The following is a 21,479-nucleotide window of genomic DNA, read 5'->3' as shown; positions in this document are numbered from 1 at the left end:
TACTTAATTAAAGAGAGCACAATTGTTCACTATTAAATTCAACAGAGCACAATTGATTGTGTGCATTGTCAGTAAACGGTAAACCATGTATGCGTCTTCCCGGTGTGAAATGCTTCCCAAACTTTATTTGGATAACAGTACATCCAAAGATCTGGATATCTAGAAATAATACGTCTGTTTTCAATGTAAAATTGATTTTGGTCCAAATAATGTAATGCCTACATACATACAAAATTAAAATCATTTCAATGTTCAGGATAAAAAAAATGTGTTAAAAGTTTGAGGTATCCGAGTATTTCTAAAAGAACATTTCAAAGTCATGAACATATCGGTGAATTAGCTGTAAAACATAAATGCCTCGGCAGTTTCCTTGATGATGTTGCTGCACATGGTGGTGGGACACTCTTCAAAGTTATTCCAGCTTTAACCATACAGGAACTTATTAAGACTTTTCTGAGGGGGGAAAATGATTGTTATATTATATAGTATTTTGAGCAGAACTAATGAAAATGCACTTGAAAAAAGTATAAAAAAGCACAAATTGTATCTCATTACATTTGGTGACTACTATGTATTAATTAAATGTTCAGATGTGAAATGTTCAGTACCAAACTACAAAGACTACGTAGTCAACGTAGTTGCTACAGTGATTGATGTGCAGTCTGCATCATCTCTGTTGTGTTTCTAGTGACCAGATGTCAGCTTACTCAACTCTTACATACTGTATGCTAACTCCAGAATGGAAATTGAACCCTGTGTGAAACCTCACAGGCCCATTCAGTGTGTTTGTCTGAGTGTAAATGTACGGTCGGGGATACTTACTTTTCTGATCTTGTTCCTTTGTGAAGGTGATGTATGAGTACACTAAACTGCCAGCAATACTGTTGAATTGAAGTATCGATACATTAACACTGGAGAACTCAAAAATCTAATTACATTTTTTAAAAGTGAAAGCATATTAAGCTGTTTATTTTGACTAAAATTTGATGGGCTAAATAATAATGGTCACCAAAGGACAGTATATACAGGTGTCATCAAGACAGTAAAAATGACAGTAAAAATCCACTGTCAATGGTCACTTGTAAAAAAAAGACATTTTCTTTACCTAATATTTAATCCAATGAAGTTAACCCAGTTGAAGATGTAATCTCCACCAAAGAACATCCCCATGTAGGTAACCAAAATATTCTGTAGAAAGTTAACAGTGGTATTTTAGACATGCTATTAAAGTTATATATATACAGTATATATATATTATAAAGTATAACTTGTTAGTCTACAGTAAATGCCTTCTACTTACTTTGATACAACCCACAATAGTGGTTGTCAGTGCAGAATTGTATTGAGTGCAGAGCACAATGGAATACATTAAAACAAACCTGCAAACATTAAAAAATATTTGTGTAGGTCACAAAAGAATATGTCAACTGCACACTAATTACTCTACTGTAAAATATTTGGCCTTTGGCCTAACTTTCCAGATACCACTGGGTGTGGTTTTTTGAATGGAGAAATGTTCTGTGGCACAAAGTCAATGTTTGGCTGGTCTTGTTTTCGACTGAGCAAAAGAAGTGTAGGGAACAGGACTGGCTAAAGTCAAATGGCACTTTCTGTGTTCCTACCATCCATGTTTCACAATATGACGTTATCAGGAGATAGAACTCAATGAATATCAGTACAGTCAATTCTGAGAACAAAGATGCTTGCAGCATTTACAGAACACAGTAAAACATAACTAATATTGATAAGAAATGCACTGCAGAAAAACATTTTTTAGTTTACCCCATAACAGATGACAGTATAAACTGAACAATGAAGAGAATATCTGACCAGCCATCATAATCCAGAGCCTGAAAAAAAGTATATAATGAACATATGATATAAAAGTATACTATACAAGTAACACACCAAAGAAAGTAAAATGATGCATATTCAAGCAGTCTCACCTTTTGCAAGTCCCCAGTAAGAAATGCAAACACAGTAGTGGGAATGAGCATGAACAGTGCGTTGTAATATAGCAGCCCATACTTGCCCAGTTCCTGAAAGAACATTTACAAGATTAAACATTTTAGAAACCATCCAAACATCACATTGTCATCTTTTCACACAAAAAAAAGGTTATATTCTTATTGCATTACGCATAGCCAATCATGTTTTTTGTTTTTAAAAGTGTGTATGTCTACTGAAACAATGAAATTCTGTGCATACAATTTGTTGGTATGAAGTGTTTTTTCAGATCCAAAAACAAACACTTCAAGTACTACTAGTCGTGTGCTCATAAGGTGAAAACAACCAATTCCACTAACCTTGGAGTCAAGCTTTTGCTTCATATATGCCCCGTTGGCCGCTGTCAATACATTGTTGACCGATATGAATATGTAGCCTTGCAGGTCAAAGGCCAAATCAGAGCTGCAACATACAGAGCCGTCTTAATGTCATATGGCATACACATTCTCTGTGGCTATAATGACTAATTTATTTTCACAAATGGAGAACCTACCTTGCAGCAACTAAAGCTCCAAAAATCATGGCAAATACTGTAAGCTTAATAGCCTGAGAAAAAGTCTTTCTGAAAAAACAGAGATAAGTTCATTGGTTCATTTGATGATTTGTTAATTTTGGGGTTTTGATATTTCATAAGAGGTAAGAAATGGAATGAAAACATACTTAAGCAGAATCCCCTCTGCCAGCATTGTAAACAGAATAGAGAATCTTCTGAGCACTGTGAACATTGGGAGACTTGGAGACAAAGAAAATAGGCTACATGATACATGATAACCAACTGGGCCAACTAATTCTGAGCAAATGTCAAATGAACAATTAGTCTTTCCCCACTTTGGTAATACTGACCATGCAATGAAAGTAAGAGTGTTTTCAAAGATTATACACCTGCCTGTTAACAGCGTGCACTTTAAGCGTGTCCTTCATTAAAGCACTAAACACTATATCTAACACTCTTGATTACAATAATGGTGTGCCAATAATACACAAATAATGCATTAGACAATGATCAAGTTATTCTGACGATATACTTTTTAGGGTACTTTTGTGCAGTGTAGCATGTGATGTCTTACTTCAGTTGTTTTGTCCCAAACAGTCCTGTTATTTGATTACCGACATAAAGAAGTGGTAGAGGAAATGTCTGCATGAAAAATGAGTTAATATGATAGGCTGTTACTGGCACAAGCGCTTGCAATAAAACATGATACAAAAAGACTTGCTCTTGCAAATAAATAAATAAATAAAGAGAACATTTTGTTCAGGCTCTATTTATTATGTGACAAGATTGTATAGCCTATGTGGGCTGGCTGGACTGAGATTTATGTGACTGCCAGAATACAAATGGATAACTGTATATGTGACCAAGTCACAAGCATAGACAAATTCACAATGTGATGATAAAGAACTTCAGAGCAACAGTGGAAAGACAATGAATGCAATGAATGAATGAAGGTGTCTTCTCACTCACCTTGCGTGGTATGCTTTTATCAAAGTCAGGAAATGTTATCACTTTGAACGTTTTTCCCATCCCCAACACAATAACAGTGGCCAGCATCTGAGGATAACCAATCAATTGTACTGTTAGAATGCCTGGCTCTGCAGTTTTATCAACAAATATTGCTGAATCATCTACAGTAGGCTACCTGTCCAATTCCCACACATAGCGACGAAGGGAATCTGCAACATAAACATTTGCTGCGTCAAGCTAAATTCTAGCCAGGGGGATTTCTCTACGACTTAGCAAACGTAGGTTTATGATATGTTTATTACAAATGAATAGTGGCTTTACATGAAACACCATTGCATTGCACACTCATCGTGATGATTAAGTTTTAGTTAAGTTTCGCCCTAGTTTTAGCCTACCTGTAATTCGTCAAGACACTTTTGTTCACGACAACAATAAAAAACGAGCTCAATCCATAAAACCCAGCGGCAAAAAGTTTGAGAAAAGAAGACGTCATGGTGGTGGCTTTTCTTCTGTGCACAGCATGCAAGTCAAAAGGCACATTGGCGATGTTTTGACTTGAGTGCTTCAAACTTCCGCAACAATTCTTCGACTTTAGACCATACTAGACTCCCATGTTCTGCAATCGCTAAACGGATTTCGCTTCTGGTCACTGGATTGGTCTAAGAGTGACGTATCCACCCACGTGATTGGAAGTATTCACTGAGGTTAAAGTATTCACTCATTTACCAAAGGGCTGAGTGTTTTCTCTTCTCCCTCAAGTTATAATAATGAAATGTTTTGTGTAACAGAGCTTTCTCAGGAAGGGTTAGAAAATGACTTGAAGTGGACTGGCAGGCCTGACAAGTGTAGGGTGAAGTCCCTGCAAGTTTGCTAAGGTGGGACAATGACGTTCTGCCATTTTTTTGGATCAACCACACTTATATCAAGGACATAGATGATTAGATGTCAGGTTACATCTGATTTAGACTAAAGCCACAAATGAACGAGAAAGCACTTTAATCAGCAATCCTTGATGAAATATCTGGTGGCAAAGATAAGACGCATCTGATTCAGTACGTCTTATACTTTTTGTGCAGCTTTTAAAACAAGCAAATGACTAGTGAGAAATTATCTTATTGATCAATTAACTGAGCAGTAACTATCAGTAGATAGGTGTGCCAATGTCCCCCTTATCCTCCAATTTCAGCACCTGAAAAAGTCCAAGACCGGACCGGACCACACAACACATCTGCAGCAGTGTTATCAAATACAATCTGAGGAGATGAAACCAATACAAGTAATGTTCTCTTTTTAAAAAACACTTTTGACAGACACCAATCCAAACACTACTCACAGGGGTGTACATTTAACACCTCTAAGTACTTTATTGAACAGGGATGTTTGCAAGTCTCATTTGTCCAAAACAAAATAAAATACACCAATGTCACCCATGTCTGCATGTCCAGTATGGCTCATCGATTGAGAATTCATCTCTGAAACTTTTCTTTTTTTTTCCACAAAAGAACACAAGTGCTTGGGATAAGAGTCAATCTATAGCCCTGGAATTTGGTTTTCCCCATTTCACTTTCCTTGTGTTCCATTGTTCTATCTGAACAAAATACATCTTTTGATCACACGCGAGCCAAGAGATCCTGCCGTTGCCCAGGTGCAATATCAGACATCCAGACATGGGCAAGACTGGCATTTATTCTTTTAATAGCACTCTATTGTTCCACACTGAATTATTGTAATTCTGAGAAATTAAAAAAAAGGAAAACAAAAGGCAGAGACCACAAAGAAGGGGATGGGGGTTGGGTCATAAAAACAATCCTCATTGTACTGTTGACAATTCGTGCGTATATGCGATAATGGGATATGTTATTACTAAGTGCAAGATAAATCCACAATATAACCTAGAAAATAAGCACTACAAATTATCAACACAAAACTAATTCAAGGAGAAACTGAGTTGCTTTACCTTGGGATCTAGGTTTGGGAGGATACGTTCATGGTAGATGAGTACTTCAAAATATAAGTCCTTATCATTCAAAACACACTCTCACTCAATACACACGTACACACACTCAAACACACAACCAATCCTGCACACAAGCGCACACACACACCCACACACAAGCACAAATATATATACACACATTTCTTTTTCTGATAGTGGTCCTAAGGTTTCTATAAGACAACCATTACAACCTACAAGGACCAGCCTGAATTTACACTGGTCCCTGGCTGCCTTTACAAGACCAGGGACACATCTCAACGATGGTCAGGGACAAGCACAAGTACTAAGACCACTGGTCCACACAACGACAAAACAAAGCTGTCAAAAAAGAAACAAGAAAAACAGTAGCATCTGCTTTCAATGGCAAGCGCTGAAAAAAAAAGAACAAACCCCACACGGCTGGATAGCACCATGTCAGGGTTTTCAAAACTGTACACACAAGTATGCCTGGTCTTCTACAATTAAATGATTGGAAATGGGAATGGAGGTCGTACTCCTGGAATATCACATCACCCAACATTCCCCTGATCAGTTTAGCCCAATGGTGATCCCCAAAATCCTCTTAAAATTTTAAAATCGTTGTGTGAGGGTGGCGAGGCCAAAATGCTCTAAGCATAGCAGGAGCCAGCAACACACTTCAACTGTTTTGGAAATGCATACATTCAAGCAGCAATAAAAAAAAAAAATTATGGAGAATGCACAATCTCTGGAAAAAAAAAAAATACTGTATGAAACATCCCTGCTATCATGTTTCTAAATACAAAAACTCTACCAATAATTTGCTTCAGTGTAACAAGAGAAGTCCATTTTGCTCTTTTTTAAATTTCCTTTTAAAAGGGGTAGAATTCAGTCCTCAGTGTTAATGGTATTTATGACAGTCTGTATCATGGTTAAAATCTTTTTTTTTCCCGTTCTCTTTTTTTTTTGTAAGAATTGAAGGATCCGTAAGCATGCAAGCCTCGTAGAGGAGGGCCCGGAGGGGCATCTTGGGTGGCTGGTATCAGTGCTGGGATTTAGGCCAGGGCTGGGAAGGCCTCTGGGTCATCCACGTTGGGAACAGACACGCCGCTCGCCTGTGGGCATCAAATGCAGAGACACCACGTTAAATCCCACCTTTAATCCAAGATGCGGAGTCACTGAATGTTGTCATACGGTGTTTCGACAATATGCTCAGGTACCATTTGGAAAGTGGGTACTAGCTATGCAAAGAACACAAAATCAACAATGAGGCTACCCCACACTACAGTATATGGATGAAACAAGACTTCAACGGATGTGATGGTATTACATGCATGTACATTGTACAATTAATTCAGCTAAGGGTGTTGTGTCAGCAAACGTTTGGAGGAATCAGTTGGCATATCAAAGACTTCCTGAATCTAGCAGGGAGGGGTCAATAACTTTTATGTTTATGTTTTTTAGCAGCCACTTTTGTCCAAAATAACAATTAACATTACATCAACATTAAAAGTAGTCCATCTATTTTGCACAGACGCCATGCCACAGAAAAATTGCACTGTTATCATTTAAATGTTGTAAAATGAGAATCCAAAACATACTTTGTAATTGTTCCCCCCGCCCACCTTCTCAGATCGACCTCCGCCGCGGCTTGGCCGGTTGCCGCCGCCACCGCCGCCACCACCGCCACCGCCGCCGCCGCCGCCGCCGCCACCTCCCCCTCCTCCTCCTCCTCCTCCTCCACGGCCCCCCCTGCCTCCACGGGAGCCCCCACGGCCACGGCCAGGGCGGCCCAGGTCTCCAAAGTTGATCTCCAGCTGAGAGGTGATGTCATTGGCCGGCTTGCGGAAGTGATGTTCTCCTGCTCCATCGTCAGCTCCCTGAGAACCAAGATGAAAACCACGGGCCAGTGAGTGTGGCAATGGCTGACTTACACAGGTCTGTTCACATTAACCACAGAAAGTGGTTAGGGTTTTTTTTTCCCCCATTTAACCGAGCAACAGTAACAACACGTAGACAAAATGGTATGACCGTTGATTCAAGTTAACCACCACGGATCAATGTCTCATGCACCAGTATTCATGGGTCACTGAAACAGCATTCACACAGTGGAATATCACAGAGAGACTGAAGCAGCTGACGTGACCCTCACCTTCTGGTATGCCTCGGCTTCAGCTTCTCCAGAGTCAATCAAACCACCACCAGCTTTCTGCATTACATCAAGAGAGGAAATGATTGCAGTGATTCATGCACCTCAATGGGACAATATGAGAACTGATGAGATGAGCGGAGCTGAAATAAGCCTTCAGAAAAAATGTAGCGCACACAGTTCATGTAAACTACACAGCTAAGATACAGGCTTGGTCTAAGCTACTACTGCTCTCCCACAGATTAATAATTGATACATGAAAATGTACCAGTGAAGATGTATCATAAACCTGACTTGTCCGATCAGAGCCGAATGTAGAGAGAGTTTATCCATGTAGGGAATGGAATGGGCGATATGTTGGATGCCAATATATCTGTAAGGGCCTTCTACATACTGACAAACAATGATAACATTTATGCCTGTTATAATGGTGAAAAACGTAAACATAGCATATTCTTAGAATCACCTGACGTTGGTATCCAACATGGCGGAGTTGGCCAAACTCTCCCTAAACACGGCTCTGTGCCCAATGTGGGTCTAGCGCCCACTACTGTGAGAGAAAAGAACACGCTCTTACCACGGCGACATCCTCGCTCTTGGACTTGTGCAGCACGTATCCCTTCTTCCATTGGCCGTCGTTGCCTTCGTTGGGCTTGCGGATGTTGAACTCCACCTTGGTGCGCTCCTTGTTCTGCATAGCCTTCCACTCGTCCAGGGTCATTTCCTTAGGTCCCTCTTCCTTCACTTCCTCCGCTTCATTTTCCCTTCAGGAATAGATGAAGACACACAATGCCCAAATGCTTAACAGTCTCCTCCCCCTCTTAACCACATTATTCACACTAATTTCATCACAACCACAAGACAGACGCTGCTGTGTGTCAAGCACATACTGCTCGTATACATTGGGGTCACTGCGTTGGGGCATATTAGAGAGGCACACTCACTTATTTTCAGAGTCAGCAGGCGCATGTTCCTCTCCTTCATGGGTTTCCTCATTGGTAGCCGTCGCGTCCTGTTCACTGCAACACGAAACACAGCACACCATTCACCGAGCCGTGTCATTCTGTTCCACTAAAGCATTTCTTTGCTACTGGTTACGCTGAGCATGCAAAACTAAATTCTAGACTTGGCAACAGAGAAATAACAGAGTGTTACACAGCTGGTGACAGGTCGGTGTAGATACTACTACAGGGAAGACTAGAATACTTTTAGCGATGAAAGTCTTTGGAAGGGGAAATGGATGTGTGCGACAAACATACTTAGCTTCATCCTTCACATTGCCCCAGTTGTGCGATCCACTCCCACCACGCTTCTCCTCAGATTTCTGCCTGTTGGCATAAGGACAAAATGTTGCAGCTTACTTTGGAAACACATGCCTGCATCCCTTCAAGCCTCTGATTGATTTAAGAATATCAACTAAAATATTTCAACACTGGGGAAAAAACACACACTGTAGTTCAGCAGGAAAGCAGCACCCAACACACCTCAAGTCACATCCATAGGCCTCACTTCCAACTATGGGTGGCGATACGGATATATACAGTAATTTCCCGCATATAATTGTATAAGCCGCAGGACAGTGTTTTATGCAAGTTAAAAGAAACAAAACCATATTAACATCATGTTAACTGCCCCCCTGTATTAACCTCATAGCTGAAGAAAATGTGCAAAATCAATGTATAAGCCGCGGCTAATAGTCAGGAAATTACGGTACATTACTCAACATATCGCAGTTTGCTGTACGTGTGATACATTTAAGTGTTATATCGCAAATAATGAGCATTTCAGTCATCTTTTTAAGTGTCCCCATCTCTCTCCACTTGCCCTCTCTTCCTCCCTCTCAGTAACAACGTAAGCGACGCACATCACACACTCACCAACCAATCATGAACGGTCTATTCAAAAGAGAGTGTGACGTCTCAGAGTAGACGAGTAGTTCAACAGCAGCAGTAGCATTACTATCTATGAGTAACATAAGCTAGTGCTAGGTTGATAGAAGACGGAAGCAGTTTCGATTCCGAAATTAAGTTTACAACGATATCCATGCATTATGGCAGAAAAGCTACTGCTACTATGCGCACATCTGACTTTCAAAACAACAAATATACACAGCTCACTCCCCACACATGCTTTTCTTGTGCTAAATGTTTGTGCATGCTTCCTCCAGTTTATGAGATCCATTGAGGCAGATTAGGCTACTGTCTATGAGTGCATCTGACTCAAACCGGTCTCAAAACGAAAACGCAACCATGTCTTATTTATCAATCATTAACCAAACGACTAATTAAGGACCGCCCTATACAGTACCATACCTTCTATCTGACGTAAGTCATCATCATTCATAGAGACATATCAGTGACATATTGAAACAAACTAAATTCATTTGGAAAGTTAACTAAAGTCATGAACCCAATGCAAAAAGAAGTGAGTTAACAGTTTATCCTAAAGAGTGGACAGACAGGGGGATCTTACAAAAAAGGCAAGGGAAGAAGAGAGAATGATAAAGCCAAACAACAGTCCCTGATGAATGCTATTGCAAATAGTCCAAAGCAAATCAATTGATATACCCCATTTGGGTGCGTTGACATTTTTGCATGCACACTTCCCCTGTGAGAAATGTTCATAACAGGCTACTGGCAAGAACTACTTTCACCCCTACTTTTACATGCAAATATAAAATGACCCACCAACATAAAATAAACACCACCTGTGAATAACCAAGAATGTTTTAATGAGACGTGGTCTGGCAACCAGACGTTCATTTTCTCGTATTTGAAAAAATGCCCAGATCCGTTCACTGGGCGCCACGGATGTCTATCAAATGTGTCTGTCCATAGCTCATCATCGTCTTGCTTTCCCTCGTTTTGTGATTGGTCCCCTATCTCAGTCAATAATTAGGACGGTAGTTTCCAGACTGCCTTAGGAGCGTGAATCAAATTGCGCGCAAGGCAGCATGGGAACACCCAGGCTAGAGTCATACAGGTATGATTTAAAGCATTCAAGGGTGAAAGTGAAAGTAAATTTCAAAACATCGAGACATATATCGTATATCAAGAAAGAGAAAACAGAAAATATTGCAGTGTTATTTTTTTAGCCATATTGACCAGCCTTAGTTCCAACAAATACTGACTGCCCTCTCCACCACACTAACACCAAGTGATCATCCATAACTTACGTTTTATCACTGCTACTGTGTCGGTCAAATTCGCGTTTGCCACGTGAGTCAAAGCCGTCGCCCCGTCCCATTCCACGTCCTCGGCCGCGCCCCCCGCGTCCACCACCGCGTCCACGTGGAGGCCTGTCTGCAGAGGGTCTACAGAAGGGGAAGGGTGACGGTTAGGAGTGCACTAGAAGCAGAAATGCTCCATAAATGTCTTGGGTATTGGTCATTTATCTAGGCACACACAACTTGTACACATTCTACATTCAATTTATATTGATTTAAATCAAATATTTGTCTGTCAATACTTCCCTTCGCTCACTCGCGGCATTTCTATTTCATTTTGTAGATTTGTAAATTCCTGTCTTTGTATGCAGGTGCAATTGTCACATGACTTAAAAACAGCGTGTGTGACACATCTCCATCCAAGATGTTTTGGAGAAAACAATACTTACTTGTCCACTGGGAATTCGCCTCCTTCTGGCTTGTCTTCAGCTGGTTTGTCAAAGCGTCGCTCGCGTGGGGGTCGTCTGTCTGGCCTTCTGTCACCTTGACGACCCTCCCCCTGACCTCCCTGCTGCTGGGAACCAGCCTGTCCTTGCTGCTCTTGCCTCCTACCAACTCTCCTCATGCCTATAAATAGATTACAAACCCCAAATAACTCCAGATCACAAACGTAAGGTATGTGGAATGCATTCCAAACGAGTTTTGCCCTTTGGTAAATCATAGGTAAATCATGTCCAATAATTAACAGTTCTCGTTAAGATATCTCAAATGTAGCATTGTTCACTGAGAAAAAAACACAGGGAAGAGGAGCACAATATTTTCATTTAACGTTACTTTGAAAACCTCTGTTGTCATCTGACAGACGTAGGGTTGACATGAGTTACGCAGAGCTAGGAAATGAGCCAGAGACGACAGCACCCCACACACACACACACACACACACACACACACACACACACGGCAGCCCACAGACTTTAGGCCTCATGAAACAGGTATATCAAGCTTGCATCTCTAAGCGAAAGGAGTGCATTGTGCTTCTTACAACAACAACAAAAAACAAGATAACGTGTGCGATGTGTGCGACCATTGTAACATTAAGACTGGACTGTTGCTTATCATGCCTCGATCACTACCAAAGCAACACACCTCGCTAACATGGTAGCCTGACACTAGAAACAAAAAAACGCGCTACATTATCTTGGGCGTGATAATGTACAGTTGGCTGAAATGCACTTGGCTCGCTTGCGTACTGGCTAACGTTAGCTTGGTGGCTAACCAACTGAGCATCCTGCTTGACAGTTATGGCTAGTTTGGTAGCAGCTAATGTTAGCTAGCTATCAAAGCAGTCGAGTCAACACACTGCGTGTAAACATGCATTGACGCACATAACCAGCATCACTTGTCAAATCACCAGTCTTTGCAATTCTAGTAGACTGTTGAAAGGGAAGCACTCGACAGTATATGAAATAATTACCTCAAAGCAAACTGTAATGAGATGTCCTCTAACTTGTTCATAACATCAGACAGGAACCATGTTGACCTCATGATATTTTTTTCACTGTGGATTCATCCACATTTAAAGCTTAGCTGCAGAAGTATTTCAGAACAGACACTTACCCTCCTTCTTTAGAGGTACTGGGGCCTGCAAGTCCTCCTTCTTATCGAGCAAAGGGTTCTTCCTATCCTTTTGTGACTCTTTCTTGGGTTGCTTGGCAGCTTGCGCCGCGGTCTTCGTAGAACCAGAGGCGGCCCCATCTTTTTTCTTGTTCTCTGCTGCTTTGAGTATTTCAAACGGGTCCGATTCATCATCTAATAGTTGGTCGAACCGATTGGTTACGACGCAACCAAAGCCTTCTTGCAGATGTCCGGGCATGATGGCGCCCCTTCAACGGGATTCTCCTCCGATTCTACGAGGCTTGATGCGAATACTTCGGGGTAAAGCTGCCACAAGATGGCCAGGGAAGACACCTCCTTCTCTTCCGGTACGCTCAACATCCGGGACATTGGCTTTGGCGCCATGTGGGGTGTGTAGTTCCAGAGAATCTGTCAATTCAAACAGGTTAGACAAATTTCGTTATTTACCTCTATAGATATATAAGGCCCAATATATAAGGCCCAGATTTTATTTAGGTTTTTTTCGTCTCAACATGGAAATTATTTGTTATGTGTTTTTACAGTTTTGGGACTTTCAATAGGCTAAATGGTTAGACTTATCTGTTCACCTTGCGCTATCTATCTATCTATCTATCTATCTATCTATCAGGAGTTATGGATTAAAGCCTAGTCTATTTCATTTCTAATTAAAATTCATGTTATTCATTGATGATATTTGATGTTGTTATTAGGCTGTTATTCATAATTGGGTGTAGGCTTTTAACCTAAAATGTATTAGGCTTTGAGTTTGACTAATAAGTAGGCTGGCTATAGCCTAGGCCTAGCTGAGTATAGGGCTTGGCCAAAAGGTCTACCCAATAGACCTATAACATAATATCGAAATGTAATTTGAATTTAAAGTTCCCAGGGGAGGGGCACTCAAGTTTTTGTGAGTTTTTGAGTGTTTTTGTGAATGATTAGCTTTTGCAACAGTCTTGTCTGAGACATAGGGCTTGGCCTAACTTGCTCGAGTGCAAACAGATAGCCTCCCAGATAGCAAAATTTGCTCGGCCCACCTCTGGCCCTATACCTTGCCTCAGGGTAGTGTGGGTGTTGGCCCACTTCTGGTTTGGTCCCCGGCCCAGACATGGCCCGATCATTGGTAACCGACACTTTGAATTTGCTCTGGCCCAGGTCTGGCCCACACACTGTGAAATGAGTCTTATTGTTTGTGTTGGCCCAGGTCTGGCCCACACACTGTAAAATGACTCTTATTGTTTCTGTTGGCCCAGGTCTGGCCCACACACTGTGAAATGACTGTCATGCATTGTGTTGGCCCAGGTCTGGCTCACACACTGTAAAACGGATTTCAGTGAGTGTTGGCTGAATGTCGGCTTGGTCCCCGGCCCGATTGTGGCCCGAGCACTGTAAAACGGATTTCAGTGAGTGTTGGCTGAATGTCGGCTTGGTCCCCGGCCCTATTGTGGCCCGAGCACTGTAAAACGGATTTCATGCATTGTGTTGGCCCAGGTCTGGCTCACACACTGTAAAACGGATTTCAGTGAGTGTTGGCTGAATGTCGGCTTGGTCCCCGGCCCGATTGTGGCCCGAGCACTGTAAAACGGATTTCAGTGAGTGTTGGCTGAATGTCGGCTTGGTCCCCGGCCCTATTGTGGCCCGAGCACTGTAAAACGGATTTCATGCATTGTGTTGGCCCAGGTCTGGCTCACACACTGTAAAACGGATTTCACTGAGTGTTGGCTGAATGTCGGCTTGGTCCCCGGCCCTATTGTGGCCCGAGCACTGTAAAACGGATTTCACTGAGTGTTGGCTGAATGTCGGCTTGGTCCCCGGCCCTATTGTGGCCCGAGCACTGTAAAACGGATTTCACTGAGTGTTGGCTGAATGTCGGCTTGGTCCCCGGCCCTATTGTGGCCCGAGCACTGTAAAACGGATTTCACTGAGTGTTGGCTGAATGTCGGCTTGGTCCCCGGCCCGATTGTGGCCCGAGCACTGTAAAACGGATTTCACTGAGTGTTGGCTGAATGTCGGCTAGGTACCAAAAGCACTACCAGAATAATCACAAATGCAAAACTAGTGATTCAAGCACAAGTTACTTTTATTAATAATTCTAACAAATACAACCTTTGCAAGTAAAATCTAAATTAATTCAAACATTAGAACAAAAATCCAAGGTTAAAAAGTTACTTTATTACCAATTCTACACAATTTAACAGATTAAGTAAAACAAATGAACATTCTATAAATAATGTTTTTTTTTTAAATAATAAACATGGTCAAACATTTACAGAAATATTCTGTCTCTATCACTCTCTCTCTCTCTCTCTCTCTCTCTCTCTCTCTTTCTCTCTCTCTAAAAGAGTAATTTCAATGTCAGCGGGGTGGGCTGTGGGTTACCATGTACCATAACCTAGCCAGCTACCACACACACACACACACACACACACACACACACACACACACACACACACACTCACACACACTCACACACACACACACACACACACACACAAAGTGCCTTATCTTTCTGTTGCTGCTTAGTTATTGCCTACACATGTTGCATCATCACTAGCAGCTGGGGAATATCTCCAAACTGCATTTAGTTATAAAAGAATACATATTGCAAGATCATTATGAGATCTACAGCATAGTTTGTAAGATGTCATCTGTCAGAGTAAGTCTGTCCCCACAAATAGACTTACTGATAGCCACTTCGCTCAGCTCTCTCAGTTGGGGGTTGGTCAAAGAGTTCTTCCCATTCAGCCAGCCGAAATGCATGAAATTTCAAAAGAAAACAAAATTAATTTATTGTCTGACACATCCTTATACAGTTATGATGATGACTGAACACATTATATAACACACAAGGTATGTCAACACATTTACACACCTGAAGCACACATGCTTGTGGACTTCCTTCCTTCACGCATCGCATCTTCAGAACAACTTCCACGAGATGCAGTTGGCCATGTAGTCATTCCCCGATTCTGTTCTTTGCTGACGTAGTGGATGACGCAAACCCAAAGCATCTAGAAATGGAACATCAAAACAGTTCTCAATACAGATGAAAGTTGATTTCATCTTAAGTAGAACAGATTCTATTGTACAACTTCCCAACTTACATATCTCCTGTCTTCCAACGCCACCACTAAGCTTCATCCAAAGAAGCAGGTCTCTGGTCCGTGCTGCCTGGATTCAGAGGTGCACAAATAAGCCACAGTAATGAATGCATAATGTTAAAACAACAAAAAATAATTGCATCAATAACCACAGAAAAAAACAGCCCCAATTCAAAACAGACTAAGCTTAGAATTTGCATATTAAATTGATCAGATTTACACACAACCCACCCCTGGTACACTCTCTCTCTCTCTGACACACACACACACACACACACACACACACACACACACACACACACACACACACACACACACGTCTTACCTACCTGAAACAAGCTGGATCTATAACTATGCAACGGATGCAACGAATTTACCTATCGCTAGCTCAGTTTCTTAAGCATGCTTACGTAGGTATTTCTGAAATAAGTTACGATCACAATTTACTTTGAGAAACACACAATTTTGGAAGTATCCCTAATAGCTAACTTAAAGGTATCTATAACCACCAATATTGACGTTCACATTTATTAGCCCAACTACAACGTTAGGCTAATCAAAACTGACTAACATAACGTTAACTTACCGATAGCTTTCTTGGTCAATATCAAGCCGTTTAGTTTTAAACCTATTCTTGGTAGCTTATGGTTGGTTGACAGTTAAACTGTTAGGATTATGCCTGAGATAATTTACACTCTTAATAATTTACTTTGAATAGGAGGGAAAGGTAAAAGTAATGTCACTTACCACAGACAGTGTCCAAAACGAGACAGTTTCGCGCCGTTCTGGTTTCAATCTTCAGTTAATATTTGTTCCACCGCTCTTCCACATGTAATGGGCCGACAGTCACTTTACAGAATCGGGCCATGTACGTTTAGTTTCCGTCTGCCGTTTACTATTTCAATTTCGCCGCCAACATCAATGCTACTGATCAGTGTCCGTTCTGTAAGTATCGGCCCACACGCTGTATGAGATCCGTCTGCCGAACTCCGGCAGTAGCCCATCAAACCATAATCGGGCCAAGTAAGATGCAAAGTATTCAGCCCAACTACTGCGTGTCAGTGTCGGCCCAGTCAACGGGGGTACAGTGCCTCAGCCGACTGAAACTCCACCGACAGTGGCAGCACTCAGCCAGGATCGGGCCGACAGTGTTTGTTGTTCTTCAGCCGAACTTGCTTCGAACATCGGCAGTAGCCCGTCAAACCACAATCGGGCCAAGTAAGAAACAAAGTAACCAGCCCAACTACTGCATGTCAGTGTCGGCCCATTCAACGGGGGTACAGTGCCTCAGCCGATTGAAGCTCCGCCGACAGTGGCAGCACTCAGCCAGGATCGGGCCGACTGTGTTTGCTGTGCTTCAGCCGATCCGGGCCTCGGCCGACACTGCCGGCACTCAGCCAGAATCGGGCCGACTATGCTTGCTATCTGGGCTAGGGCTAGGCCAACTTTCCGCTGATGCCAAGACTGAGCTAACCTTCTGTTGCAGTCTTGTTTGTTGATTGAATTACTAACAAATTAGCAGCTCTTTCAAATTTGCTGGGACTCTTTCAAGTCTCAGCAAATTGATGAAAATAGCCTAAATCTAAAGGTAAAATATATAAAATATAAGTGCCGTCAAAAATATGAACGCGCATAGGCCTATGGGTTAATTTATGGTGAAGTCAGGCTTAGCCTTCTCAAATCCAGTCTATTTTAAAGTCTCTTTCTCATTCACACTCTCTTTGGCTGGGAGGGGGTGCTAAAGCTGAGGACATGCTTGCATTTCAGCTACCCATTTCAGTAGCGCGGTTATATTCTCGATTCGCCTGAATTTGTAAGCTGCGGGAGCGGCCACTTTAAAACAAGATAACTGCAGTTCTGACCTTGCATATAACGCGATAATCAAATGTGACTACCGATATCATATTGGCGAGCTGCAGACGCCCAGGAACTTTATGAAGATTACAATAATATCATGCTATTTGACAACCCATTGGTCACGCAGTGTCGGATATTTGTTGTGCTGGTTCTCTGCTGGAGAGGCGCTCCATCTCCAGCGCTTTCCGCTGGGTGCCCTGAGCGGTGCGTGTGCGACGAACAACTCGTTGTCCAGTGTTCCGGACAGCGACTATCTACCTTCCCAACCAACCTGCCCCTTGCCACACGGCAGCTAATTATTTCCAACAATAATATTGATGAGCTGCCAGCCCTGCAGCTAAATTATTTATCCGATTTGGTGTACTTGGACTGTAGCAGCAACTCCATCAGCGAAATATCCGAGTCCACCTTTGGAAATCTCCGCAAGCTTGTCTACCTGGATCTGTCTTACAACATGTTTGCAAAGATTGAGGACCAGACATTTGGCCCCCTGGCAAGTTTGGTGATGCTTCGGTTAACGGACAATCCTTTGCTATCAGAGATACACCCATCGGCGTTCGTGGAGAACATTGCGCTCCAAGTGCTTGACCTCAGTCGAAATAATTTGACCATGCTCAATGTTACTTCGCTGATAACTCTACCGGCCCTACGATCGCTCGGTTTAAGCGGAAACCCATGGAACTGCGCCTGCGAGATTGAGGATCTTTGCATGTGGATGCAAATAGACACCTTTAGATTCCAAGGTATGTCTGTTAGTGGATGCCCGACATTTTCCTAGGTGTAATTGTCCTCTTTAGGCTACAGATTAAAACTGGGCTAAACCAAATTTGTTGTGTGTTCCAGAGAGTTGATTAGGTGTAGCCTATTGGTTGAATCAGACCCCATATTCACAATGAGCATAGGTAGAACTTGAGCAGTTTGTTTGCCTGAAGCTTTGGGTACTCTTAATTATTCACCAGCATCTCAGTTTCAGAATGCATAATTCAATATGCCTGGGGTTGGGATAGTGCCACCCAATTCCCCTAGAAGACTGTCAAATGTTGCTCAGAGGAAAGAGGCCACTTAAGTTAATGTCTCTCATATTTTCTCTCCCAGGAAAAAAACAAATAACATAACATCAAGCCCCCTCCCCCATTTGCAAACCGATTCCCCAATGTGCTGGCCTAGTTGAAGTGCATTGTGGCTGTTTCTATTTGAAAGGACACAGAAAGGGAAACTAATTATATGGGGTAGATGATATCATGCCATATTGTCATTCATGTCTTTTTGGCCCCTATGTTGGAAGATAGCATCCCAGACAATCCAAAGAGAGAATAAGAGCAAAGGAACCTAGCCCCTTTTCAGCACTGAAGATTAACATATCATTATGTAAGCAGAGGCTGAAAATAGCTTTTTTTGATGGGGATGGTTTGAAGTCAGCTGTAAGGCGGGTAAGTTTAGCAGAGGTACTTAGCCCATGCTGGGCTATAAAGAAGATTACAGTTCACATTATTCTGAGTTTTTTTTATTATTATTATTATATTACAGAATGCTTGATGCATGCAAGAGGATGCCATATAAAACATTTATGAATGAAAGTTCAAATATGATGAAAGTTTATGAATTTATGAATCAGACAGAAACACAGAGCTTTTCTAATTAGAGGGGTAGTATGAATAATATAAATTAGGCTATCATGCTAAAAAAAGTTCTCCTTACTTTTTAAAACTGATGTGCCGTTGAAATCTTGATGTTTATCATGTATAGTCGCCTGTTAAGTCAGATCATGGTATATGGAAAGAACGGAAGTATTTTAAGACCTTTAAACTATATAGGCCTATCGCATAATTCCAATTCCTGCCTATTCATGTAAATTCCACAGAATGTCCAAAATTTGTGCAAAGACATATGCTCTCTATTCACACAAAGCCTCATATTCTATGCAGTGGCACAAACATATGCACTACTTCAGCAAGCCAAATCTGCAAGTATTCTTTGGTGGCACCCAAATGTACGTGTGTATCCGCATTGCCACTATGACATTACACTGCATAATATAAATATATGTCTATTTTACGTGTGTTTGTGTGTGTGTGTGTGTGTGTGTGTGTGTGTGTGTGTGTGTGTGTGTGTGTGTGTGTGTGTGTGTGTGTGTGTGTGTGTGTGTGTGAATGTAAGAAGTCTGCGCACAAGATGCTGTTCCCAAAATGATTTAATGGGCAGATGCACATGCCCATCCACAATCAGTTCTCATATGTGTTCAATCTTAAAATGTGTCACTTGCTGCACGCCCAGATGGAATGTCATGTAATTTGACCTTGAGACCAATATGTCTCAAATAATTGTGTAATCTTGAGTACAATGATTTTAGGAAAACCTTTTTTCCAAACTTTCTTTTGCTCTTGGTTTCCCTGGCTTTTAGAGGGGCTCCTATATTCCTTATCAGCCTACTGGGGTCACTTCTCACACAGTTGCATGTGCCCCCATGGAATTACCAACCAAAAATCAGCGGGATAGAAACGCTTTCACATGATTGTGTTGCACTAAAAGTAGTCATGGTAAAGAAAATGTTTAAATCAATTCCAGACCATAGTGAAGCCTGATGGCTAATTGTGAGTGCATTGCGCTAATTGTGCACTAATTTGAGCTGAAGGATTTTTGCACTTGAATGTTAATTTGGTTCTCCCGTTTTTGACCATGTGCTGGTCTTCCAGATGAGGGACAGACGGTGTGTGAGGGCCCTCCGGACCTGCGGGGCCTCCGCCTGGCAGAGCTGGGTCTTCATCTGCGGACACAGTGCCACCCAAGTTTGGGTCACCAGGACTATCTGTTCTTCATAGCTATAGGCTTTGTCATTTTTGCAGCCGGCACTGTGATGGCCTGGCTAGCTGGAGTGGTGATGGTGCTTTTCGAGCGTTATGTGAAAAGGGAAGACGGCGAGTTTGATTCCGAGAGGGAAGAGGTGAAAGAGGAAGGAGGAGGAGGATGATCAGAACTTGTGGGAAATGACATCTGAATGAACTATGCAAGGCCGCCATAAAGGTAACACTAGCCAGAGACTGGAGAACAACCCACCACTCCGTCCTCCCCCAGGCTGAGGCTACTGAAGCATCTCCATCCATATGGCTGATATATTGGAAGCTCTATCCCCGAATACTGTCTTATAGGCCTAATTAGCAAGAGCTCTGAACTGTTGCCCAGGTTGTTAAATAAGGTTATTTTCACTGGGGCCTGTAGGACTACAAGACCACAGTAATATGCACTTTTTTAGTATCGTAGAAAACAATACTGAAATAGTATAAGCACAGCAATCTTTCAACTGTGATATGAGTATGATATGAGGTGTTTGAGTGGATTTAATACCTTAGAAATATTGTCTTCATCACAGATAAAATGTGGTGCTAATATGATATCACAATAAACAAAGTATTCTACCAATTATTTTTTAGCAAAAGTTAAATGAAGACCATTGTGGTAGTACATTATATTAATGTTTCTTTAACATGATATATAACATCAATGATTAATACAGGCAACTCATTTATGGTAGTTTATCTGTAAGTAAAATGTGATGACAACATTTGAAGCAATGCTGCCTCACTTAATACTAACCTGTCATTGAATGACACCGAATCTGCCTGGGGTTTGTGGTGGATTTGACAGCAGCTCTCTTGGCAGTAGGTAGAAGGATGCCTTGCAATCACATGCCCTATACTTAAGAACAAATATAAGCTGCTGTGGATATCATGGCTGCTTAATGTTACTAAAATAGGAGGCTAAGTTTCCATACGCAATGTTCTAATTTGGTGCTTTAAGACCGCAACAAAGCCAAACACGTTTTCTTGCATGTATCTTAGTGATGTTCTGGGAGTGTATCTATTTATTTGTCCATTAGTCCATAATTCATATCCTGCCTTTTCAGATCAACAGCTAGATATTGCAAACGATGCCAAGGTCAATGGTTAAGTTTTCCAGGGAAGTGCTTGACAAACTGACAGTCTAATCTTAAAGTATGTAGAAATTAATCCATGTGGTGGTGAATCCATGTGGTCTTTATGAGAGGATTTGTGTCTATGTCAGGCCAATCTGTTTGAGTACTGCAGCTGTCTGTGTGAGTTGTAAGGTTACGGGTTGTGTTAAAGCATGGTGCCATCTGTCTTCCATATTTGTGG

At 41.7% G+C, this 21,479-nt stretch overlaps 3 protein-coding genes and 1 long non-coding RNA gene across 5 annotated transcripts; 1 reads left to right on the top strand and 3 right to left on the bottom strand.

The window, feature by feature from the left end:
• Positions 1 to 105: 105 nt before the first annotated feature.
• LOC134071818 (solute carrier family 35 member D2-like protein) lies at positions 106 to 4,168 on the bottom strand. Of its 2 annotated transcripts, XM_062528637.1 has the most exons (13): positions 3,865 to 4,140; positions 3,645 to 3,678; positions 3,470 to 3,556; positions 3,075 to 3,142; positions 2,668 to 2,739; positions 2,501 to 2,569; positions 2,307 to 2,409; positions 1,947 to 2,039; positions 1,783 to 1,850; positions 1,301 to 1,379; positions 1,106 to 1,188; positions 823 to 881; positions 106 to 453 (listed from the first exon to the last, which is right to left on the bottom strand). In XM_062528637.1, exons 1-13 carry the CDS (start codon positions 3,960 to 3,962, stop codon positions 443 to 445), a joined length of 924 nt encoding a protein of 307 aa, XP_062384621.1. In that variant the 5' UTR covers positions 3,963 to 4,140; the 3' UTR covers positions 106 to 442. The 2 variants fall into 2 exon arrangements, with proteins under 2 accessions (XP_062384621.1, XP_062384620.1); XM_062528636.1 differs by lacking the exon at positions 106 to 453 and having other exon boundaries at positions 530 to 881; positions 3,865 to 4,168.
• Positions 4,169 to 4,809: 641 nt separating this feature from the next.
• LOC134071801 (SERPINE1 mRNA-binding protein 1-like) lies at positions 4,810 to 12,721 on the bottom strand. The gene is made up of 9 exons (XM_062528635.1): positions 12,356 to 12,721; positions 11,188 to 11,365; positions 10,748 to 10,885; positions 8,832 to 8,900; positions 8,517 to 8,591; positions 8,150 to 8,336; positions 7,576 to 7,632; positions 7,049 to 7,303; positions 4,810 to 6,538 (listed from the first exon to the last, which is right to left on the bottom strand). Exons 1-9 carry the CDS (start codon positions 12,609 to 12,611, stop codon positions 6,479 to 6,481), a joined length of 1,275 nt encoding a protein of 424 aa, XP_062384619.1. The 5' UTR covers positions 12,612 to 12,721; the 3' UTR covers positions 4,810 to 6,478.
• A 2,135-nt stretch (positions 12,722 to 14,856) lies between these two features.
• LOC134102429 (uncharacterized) lies at positions 14,857 to 16,886 on the bottom strand. The gene is made up of 4 exons (XR_009941511.1): positions 16,219 to 16,886; positions 15,475 to 15,541; positions 15,243 to 15,381; positions 14,857 to 15,103 (listed from the first exon to the last, which is right to left on the bottom strand). It is a non-coding gene; the product is annotated as an uncharacterized LOC134102429 (long non-coding RNA).
• Positions 16,887 to 17,216: 330 nt separating this feature from the next.
• LOC134071844 (leucine-rich repeat-containing protein 52-like) lies at positions 17,217 to 20,748 on the top strand. Its single transcript, XM_062528638.1, has 2 exons — positions 17,217 to 18,071; positions 20,022 to 20,748. Exons 1-2 carry the CDS (start codon positions 17,426 to 17,428, stop codon positions 20,294 to 20,296), a joined length of 921 nt encoding a protein of 306 aa, XP_062384622.1. The 5' UTR covers positions 17,217 to 17,425; the 3' UTR covers positions 20,297 to 20,748.
• Positions 20,749 to 21,479: the final 731 nt, after the last annotated feature.

This window comes from Sardina pilchardus, chromosome 2 (genome assembly GCF_963854185.1).
Source record: "Sardina pilchardus chromosome 2, fSarPil1.1, whole genome shotgun sequence".
Lineage (NCBI taxonomy): Eukaryota > Metazoa > Chordata > Actinopteri > Clupeiformes > Clupeidae > Sardina > Sardina pilchardus.
The sequence above is the reverse complement of the archived record's forward strand: the minus strand, read 5'-3'. Positions and strand labels throughout refer to the sequence as shown.